Below are 9610 nucleotides of genomic sequence, written 5' to 3'. Positions count from 1 at the left end.
AAAAATGTTCATTAAATCCCGGAACCATGTGTCGAACCGGAGCCCATCTCACTAGCGACGATTTTGACGGCAGATTTAATTTAAGGTCATCTCTCATAAAACTATAGGCCTTGGCGGAATAAAAATTTATAGTTTGCGCAATAAGTCTTTCGTCTTCATTCCAGGTTTTTTAGTTCTTTATCAGCATCTTTCAAACAGTACTTGTACTTCCAGATAAACCAATCCTATCAATGGTTTTATTTATATTGCCCTTACTTTTTCTATCTCTTAAATATTTTAGCTTCATGGCTCTTTCGCTTCGCAATAACATTTTTAGCTGCCTTATCTTTTTGCTATAAACTTTAGACTTTTGCTTCTCTTTTTTTAAATCTTCTGTTACTTTCCAATATTTATTTCTATAATATAATTCATTTTGCTCTTTCTTTAAACAATTCGCGCAGTATACAATATTATTATTATTAATTTCACAAATGGAGCTGCCGGTTTCACAATCTATTGTCGGGCTTTCAACAATATCAGTGCCCATCATTCCTGCTGCCGAGGGCCTACGGGCACTTTGAAAAATATACATATCATTGTCCGCCACGCTTTCTTCTTTAAACGAAAACACGTCTTCTTCTTCTTGAAATATATTTAAATTTAGATTTGGCTCATCACTCAAGCACAGAGTCGGTATAGCCCCTGCTTTTAAATATTTTTGGCCAATGTATTTTGACTCAAAATGAAAATGGCAAATCACATTAACATTAACATTGGTGCCGCTTTGCAATTTACATTTTGAGATCCACTGGCGACGCATAACTTCATTTTTGGTGAACTTAAAAAGGCGGACGGGGAAATGTTCTGTGCTGTCTCTATAGCTTCGCATGCATGAATCTATAGCGCACTTCAACCCACTTTTCCTGCCATCACATAACTTTGCTTTAAGCATTGTTCTTAATTAATATTACTTCACCACACACGAATTTTAAACTTTCGCAAATACGTCCGAGATCTAATTTAGTCGACCACTGAAGATGAAAAGCGCGGTAGCAAAAGCGCGCCCAATTATGAGCTCTAGAACAAATAGAAATCAAAACAAAACAAAAAAGCAAGAAGAAAATCACTTGCAGAAGCAACAACAAAGAAGTGCGCTAAAACAAAAGCGCGCCCAAATATGCATACATACATACATACATAGATATTGACATAGGCATAATCAAAACAAATCAAAGAATCTTGGAAAATCAAAACAAAACAAAAAGTGACACGCAAATCACTTTTACCCTGCAGTACCTGTAAGTAATTCATCAACGTTTCATCAACAGCGAAGGGAGTGCTGTTGATGATTCATCGATGACAGCCCATACAAACTGTTGATGAATTTAACATGAGCATGTCCTAGGCTGTCATCAATAGAAAGTCATCAACAACAAATCGATGATTCATCATCAATTCATCGATGTATTGTTGATGACACACAGATGAAAAATCGATGAATCATCATCAATTCATCGATGTTTCATCAACAATTCATCGATGTTTTGTTGATGACACATCGATGAATCATCACCAATTCATCGATGTTTCATCAACAAAACATCGATGTTTCATCAACAAATTATCGATTTTTCATGAGCAATAAATCAATTACAAAACATAATTAAGTGATTTTATATTTCAATTTATTCACTTTTTTCAAATATTCTTAAAATTAAATTAAATTAAATTACTTTTTAAATTAAAATGATGCATAAAATAATTTAAATAATGAAATTAAAAATAGATCTTAAAATAATAATAATACAAAATAAGTTACAAATAATAATAATACAATATTAATAATAATTATAATGAACACAAACACTTAAATATTAAGATACTGGACATCGCTTGGACCACATTCCAAGACGTCTTCGTTTCTTTTTCTTTTTTTATTCTGCGCCTCCAAATTTTTGGCGCAACGAAGGCTCTTAGTCAAGAGTTTGGCAGGTGGCTCCGTTGCATCAACTTGACTAATTGCATCTGAAAAAGGAAAATATGGAAAATTAATCGAAATCAAAATATAACAAGAAAGGAAGCTAACTTCGGCACTCCGAAGTTTATATACCCTTGCAGATAGAACTTCTATCAATAAAAAACCATACAATAGAAATGATATATATTTGTGTCAAAAAACAGTGAAGTAATACCTGCTTTCATTGTATTCACCTATACATATTATATTTGCAGTTTTACATTCAAAGACTTGCATTTTTCCTCTACATCAAACGATCGTTTGTATGGCACCTATATGATATAATGGTCCGATTTTCATGAAATTTGACACAAAATTTAAGACTAATATAAAATGCCTATACCTAAAATTTGATGAAAATCAGTTAAAAACTGAAAAGGTTATAAATTTAATTGTATTAATTTCTCGTTCGTTCCTATGGGAGCTATATGATATAGTAGTCCGATTTTCATAAAATTTTATGCAAAATTCTAGAGTATAGTAAAATGGCTATATCTCAAATTTGATCCAATTCTATTGAAAACTGAAAAAGTTAAACATTTTTTTGTAAAAATTTTCCGATCATTCCTATGGCAGCTATATGATATAGCCGTCCGATCCGGACCGTTCCGACATATATACGAGTGAGAGTATATAGAAGGCTAACTACAAAGTTTCATTCAGATAGCTTCAAAACTGAGAGACTAGTTTGCGTAGAAACGGACAGACGGACAGACGGACAGAAGGACAGACGGACAGACGGACAGACGGACAGACGGACATGGCTAGATCGACTCGGCTGTTGATCCTGATCAAGAATATATATACTTTATATAATCGGAGGTGTCTCCTTCACTGCGTTGCAAAAAAAAATAGATACATAATTACCTAAGAGTGCAGAGTAAAACTTCTTATGGTCTCGAAGGCATTTTTTACTCTTCGCACCATCTATATTGTATTTTAGGTAAATTGCTTCGCCTAGGATATCTTTTATTGTTTTGTTTACTTTTCCCTTCCTCAATATGTCTACCATCGTCTTAGTCTAAAAAGAAAAAAAAATATATACAAAAGGTTAAACGTTAAGAAATACTTACAAGTTTCGGCAATGATTCCTCATTCATTAAGGAATCCATTTTCTGGAGGTCTTCTTCCGTTTTTAAAGGAAAGGAGACCTCCAGAGAACTGTTGTCCTGCGCCTTTTCCGTGAAAACGACCTTCACATAGGCCGTTAGGGAACCGATGGCATCCGTCATCGCTGCAAGGGAAGTTTTTATAAGCTCCACATCCAGCCGCATCTCCTTCACATCTTTCTGTAGACCTAAATGATTAAAATTTTCTCATATGTAATAATTATTAAAAAATTTTAAATGAACTTTATAAAATACTTACTATCAATTTTTACCCATAAGGCATCGTTCTCTGTAGAAACAAACGAAATCATTATTTACTAATATATCAGAGACATACACATAGAACATGCTGATTTGCCAGCCTGTGAATACTTACGGCTCATAACATGATCCATTGAGGAATTCTTTGCTGGAGAACTCATAATAAAGCTTAATAAATAATAAATAATAAATAAGAAATAAGAAATAAGAAAAAAGAAATAAGAAATAAGAAATAGGAAGTAGTAATACTTAGGTAAGGTTTTTTTCGGTTTCTGAACCGGGTAGGTGAATCTTCTAAAGATATATAGAACGATTTCGCTCATATAAGCCCGATTCGTCCTATAAGACGCCTACGGACTAAACACCTCCTATTGAAATAAAAGCCTAATAATAATGCAGTAAGGGTATTAAAACTATCTTATTTTTATGAGGAATTCCAATGGCTTTGCTACAAAAATCAGTTACAGAAAACCTTTCTAAAGCGGAATCCTCTTCTAAAATACCCTCGCATATACCCACATCAAAGGAGCTTATTGGCTCATCATAAAAACTAAAGAGCTCAGAGAATCTTTTTCCTATAATAAAAATTTCTCCCTCCTCTTCAACGAAGGAATCTATTTTAATAGGAACTATATCCTGAACAAAACAAAAATTATCGGGACTTTTCCCGCTAAGCTGACAACCTTTTAATTTCAAAATTCTGCCTTCTATTTTAATGTGTTGCTCTTCTTTTTTCACTAATTTCTCTTCGCAAATTTTCCTGTATATTTGTTCTAGAATTTGTGTGGGTTTTCGGACAAAACGCTTTAGGGTCTGCAAATAATTTTGAAAGGCGTAAGACGAACCATGAATCGGATCTCCGACTACTGTGATTGTATCGCTTAAATGAAGCAAGCCGTGAACATTGTATGAAACACTGTTCTCGCCAAAAATCAATGGGAAATTTTCAACGAAAACATTTAACATTTTGTGAGAAACGTTAATATTTTGAGGCCCTTGTTTTTCAGAGCAGAGCAATATATATGCACAATGCAAAAGCAGAAATGCATAAAAATGATCTTTTTTATTGTATCCTTAAGAGCTACAATCCCAGTATACAATAAAAACTGTCTGAATTCTGTAGCTTTCCAGTTTGGGAGCTCCAACAAGGTTCTCGGCTTGCGTGCAATCTCTTTTGGAATATACCTACTTATTGACGTCAATGTTTTTGAAACAGTTCCCTTTTGAATGTTGCTCAATTTTTCTGCAACTTTGTTATTATACAATCTATATACAAATTTTCGCATTACACCTAGTTCGACCAGATGCATGCAATCAAGAGGAACTTGTGTTACCATTGAAACTCCAAGTTTTTCAAAAGCGGACTGTTCATTTAAATATTTCAAAGTGTGATGGCTAGGATACTTTCTGGTACGAAAATCTTCGTCGGAAATTGTATCCTCACACTTTGTGCTATACGTTAAAACTGAATTAATATTTGTTGCAACCTGCAAGCACTTTGTACATCCATGGCTGGATGTGTGACCAGGAGTGCCTGTTACGTAAGCTCTTGCAGGAGCATCGCAAATAATTGCCCTAAGCTTAAGAATTACTTTTTTATTTAATAGAGTGATCCCATTCTGGATCATATCGGACAACTCGGTGATAAATTTACTTTAAAATTCATCACTATCAAGAGGTTTGTTATACCCCATGAAAACACCTATTGGCAGAACAGGAAAATTTAGAATGTTATTTATTCAAATTAAAATTGGCCACAATTGGGCACGAGAACTATTAAATAACGGAAGTCCGTCATTATTGACATCAATACTTATGTATTCCGGTAAATCTTCTAAAGCTGCAATGTTTTCTAACTGTTTGCTTAAACCGATATGCAAATAAGAGCCCCCATTTATTTGCATAATATCAGGTTTATTACTGCAATTAAATCTATAAAATGGCTTTATTTTTAAATTGTGACGATTAAGAATATTTATTAAATCTGTCGCACAATTTCTTGTAGGCTTATGTCTTAAATACCATTCTTTTAATTCGGCATTTAAATAATTTTCTTTGTCAACATCTGCCATTTCTGCATCTATTCCTTCCTCAACATTTAAAACGTCTTCTACTTCTACATTTTGAAATTCTAAATTTTCTTCTAGGACTCCTAGTTCTATATGATTGGAGGTTCCTGCAGCTGCTGCAAGTCTTATTCTTTCTTTCAATTTATCCTGCTCTTTCTTAACTAACCTACGCATTTGCCTTTTTCCAATCATTTTTAAATTTTTTTATTCCCTTAAAACCTGAAAAAAGAAGACGATGAAAACAAATAAAAAGCTTTTAATTTAAAATTTAAATAAATTTCTATTCTTAAATTTTTATAAATTAATAATTAATTATTATTAATTAATTAATATTAATGTTCATTTTGAACATGGGTATTTCCAGAAAACGAAAATAAAAGTCTGCAAACTTGTGTTACTTAAATATATATTGTAAAAGGAAGTTGTAAAAACATATTTGTGATTGTGGCCAGAAGACAGGTTTTCAGCGATTTCAATACTGTACCGTTCGCCATCCTAAGTAGGACATACAGTTTGTGAAAAGAAAAATAGACGCCACCTGTACAATTCTACAGGCAGACCACCAAAGCTCTCCAGACGAGACCATTCTAAAATTTTGATACAGATCGATAAAAACCCGCCAACAACCCTTCGACAATTGGCTTTGGACTTAAAAAATGATTCCGGAAAAACAGGTTGCCATAAGACTGTGAGGAAAGTCCTGAATTGAGCAGAAGAGCGGAGAAATTAGGTCTGAATGACGTCACTTGTCCAAAAAGAAATGAATATAAACTGCACCACGAAAACGAACCCAAACTTAAATCGCAGCTGTGCAGGACATTGCTCCTGTTTATTTGCAAAGAAGTCATTGACACTCCTGTGGAAAGGCCAGTTATGAATATAAATAAAACATTTTTGGGATTTTTTGAGATTTTTTGAAAAAGAAAGCGACTTAACGGACTCCAACAAATAAAAAGGGTTTAATTAAAGTAGTACAAAATGGAAGAAAATTCCAGAACATTCCTATTTTACTATTAATATTTTTAAAGGGGGTAGACCACCCTGAACGCCTGAAAATTGGACGGTTTTTATACCCTTGCAGGGTATTATAATTTCAGTTAGAAGTTTGCAACGCAGTGAAGGAGGCACCTCCGACCATATAAAGTATATGTATTCTTGATCAGGATCCTCTATGGCATGACGTAGGATTTTTTTTATATGATTTTTGTTTTAAAGCTAAATATTTTTAAATAAAAAATTTCGTGTAAATACAATTTCTTTTCAAAGTGCTCCCATTTGCAAAAAAAAAATTTTCCCACAAAAAAAAATATATATATATTTATATATTATAAATAAATATATACATAAATAAAATTAATTACATTAATTTTGATTTTTTGGTATAAAATAAAAATGAAGGAAATAGCTGCATGCAGTCACGAAGTGTATATATGTTTATATATATGTATATATATATATATGTATATATGTATGTATATATATATATATATATATGACAATATATTTCCCAAAAGGCATATATATATCTATATATATATATATATATATATATATATTATATATAATATATATATATAAATATATAAATATATATATATAATATTTATATATTGTATTATATATATTATATATTATATATATATTCTTTATATATACATATATATAAAGAAATGCAGCTATTGTGATACATATACATATAATATAAATAGATTTATATATATAAATGCAGCAGTCAAAAAATATTCTTAATTTTCAGTGTGTAAACAGTTTCTTGACATACTGTATGCAGACACGAAGTGGGAGGAGGGGAAGATGTACACAAAATATAACACAGAATTAATTAAACTTGCTTAAATCTTTAAATAAAACTCACCTGATATAATTTCAATTATTGAATACTGCAAACAATATGTATGTACATATATAATAATAATTTTTTTTCTCCCAATTTGGCCTGCGCACTCCTTATTAGCTCACTGTTTAACTTAAAGTGAAAACACGAAAAAAGGAATGGGAAAAAAAGGCCCGTGCCTCCAACAACAAAACGAACAACGATCCGGGAAAACGGTTCCTCAAGTCGGTTTTTTTCTCTTATTGTTCATTTCGTTTTACAAAGTCCCGTTGGGCTAACTTGTGTCCGAGTGTTCTGCTTCCATTGGAAATAGGGTATGAAGGATATATCCGATTAGTCAAAAATTTACTTAAAATGTTATTGCAACTCAAACTATTTTTTCGATATGCAATTATTTTTTCATTCGCGTATTATATTAAAAGAATATTTATTTCTAATACCATCATTATAATTGTTAATGATAATATATTATACACATAGAAATTATAAATTTCTAGGGTGCGAAACAGTTGGTTCGATTTAAATTGTTATCTTATTTGCTTTTGGCTCATCTCGCTCGTTTGAAGAGTGAGTGAGGCAGTGAGAGAGAGAATCACCATGGCAACATAAGAGCGTAGGCTCCGTACAAGTCGCAGTCGGCAGAGCGTCGGCTTTATAGAAGTCGCAGCAGGCAGAGCGGCGACTCGGTAGAAGTCGCAGTCGGCAGAGCGTCGACTCTATAGAAGTCGCAGTCGGCGCGTTGATGACGGGTTGATGACAGTGGCTATTGATGACACGCGGTACTGCAGGGTATGAACACACATATGTACATACATACATGCAGGCACCCAACACGCATTTGGTCAACTTTGAGAGCCTACCTCAACAGAAGACGATTTCGCGTGTATTGTTGTGAGTACGTTCTGTTCATAGTTGAAAAATAATGTCATAAATTTACCATAAATCTATTATTTTCCAGTTTACAACTAATTAATTAATTATACAATTACACTCTAATTATTATAATTTATTAAATATGCAAATGTACTGAAACAAATAAAAATGTTTTAATACAATATGGAATGCAATAATAATTTCTGGTCGGTCAAAAATGCCTTTTGGGAAATACATATATTGTCAGACAAAAAAAATTAAGTTAAAATAAGTGGTAATTATAGTTAGATAACTTAAATAATTTGTCCCCCAATGCAAGCGCTAGCCGCTAAGTATTGCTGTGACGTCATAAGCAAGTGAGCCGCATCTTCGGCGCACTGGCTGTGGCCGTCCGAAATCTATGAAAAAGACTGCAAACAGAAACTTGCACACGGATACAAACGTACTATCGTACTAGGAGACTTTAACAGCTGACATCCATATTGGGGCTCCCCTAGATCCAACTCCAGAGGCAACACAATTGCAAAATTCATCGACAGATCCAACTACACATTACTAAATGACAAATCGCCAACACACTATTCGACACACAATACATTTACGCACATTGACCTCTCTCTCGCCACAGCCAATATCTCCCCAGAGATCTACTGGAGAGTCCTCAATGATCTACACGGAAGTGACCACTTCCCTATTCTAATCTCAATATTCCCTAGACTTTCATCCCCAACGCTCACATCCAAACCCTCCTTCAATCTTAAAAATGCCAATTGGGACCTTTTTAGATCGCATATTTCCAAACACTCCACTCATACTCAACCCAGTAATAACTCAAACAAAAAAGCAGCTACACTTAAAAAAATCCTAATCCAATCTGCCCACCTATCCATACCTCAGAACACCACCTTCTCCCTCCCCCACACTGTTCCCTGGTGGAACAAAAACCTTGCACTCCTGAAAAAAAAATAGAATAGTCCCTGGACGCGGTGGAGGGGGCGGAGCACTTGAAGGTGGACCCGGTGGCCTTAACAGACAACAAAGGCAGGCATATGCCTTCAGAATATCACAGAGTTACGAAAGAGACGAGCAACGCCGTGTTCAGCTTGGAATTATGCAGGTGCTCCGCCCTTTGCCGGAAGAGGAGCCTCCGTCGCAGCAGATGCCGGCCGATCAGGAGCAGCAGCAGCAACAACAGCAGCAGCCGGTGGAGGAGAAAAAATAAATATATATAATATAATAAATAATAAATAAATGAAATAAAAATAAAATGTCCCCCCATTAAATACATCGGATATTGTTTGGTGTTTTGTTTTACATAAATCTTGCATAAGAAATGTCAAAAAATGTAAATAAGTGCTTTTGTTCATGATAGTAAACCTATTCTAGCTACAAACTATTCGCAATGAATGAGCCTTTAGTTAAATTAGATGAAGTTCAGAAAAACTTAGAG

At 33.7% G+C, this 9610-nt stretch overlaps 1 protein-coding gene across 1 annotated transcript; it reads right to left on the bottom strand.

Annotated features, from left to right (window-relative positions):
* Nucleotides 1-3054: 3054 nt before the first annotated feature.
* On the bottom strand, nt 3055-3528 carry LOC147643091 (uncharacterized). The gene is made up of 3 exons (XM_086836878.1): nt 3482-3528; nt 3365-3394; nt 3055-3293 (listed from the first exon to the last, which is right to left on the bottom strand). Exons 1-3 carry the CDS (start codon nt 3525-3527, stop codon nt 3055-3057), a joined length of 315 nt encoding a protein of 104 aa, XP_086693004.1. The 5' UTR covers nt 3528.
* Between the last annotated feature and the right edge of the window lie 6082 nt (nt 3529-9610).

The sequence above is a fragment of the Drosophila serrata genome, unplaced genomic scaffold, assembly GCF_035046125.1.
Source record: "Drosophila serrata isolate PLE 108 unplaced genomic scaffold, ASM3504612v1 contig_293, whole genome shotgun sequence".
Classification (NCBI taxonomy): domain Eukaryota; kingdom Metazoa; phylum Arthropoda; class Insecta; order Diptera; family Drosophilidae; genus Drosophila; species Drosophila serrata.
Note: the sequence above shows the minus strand (reverse complement) of the source record. Positions and strands in the feature narration are given on the sequence as shown.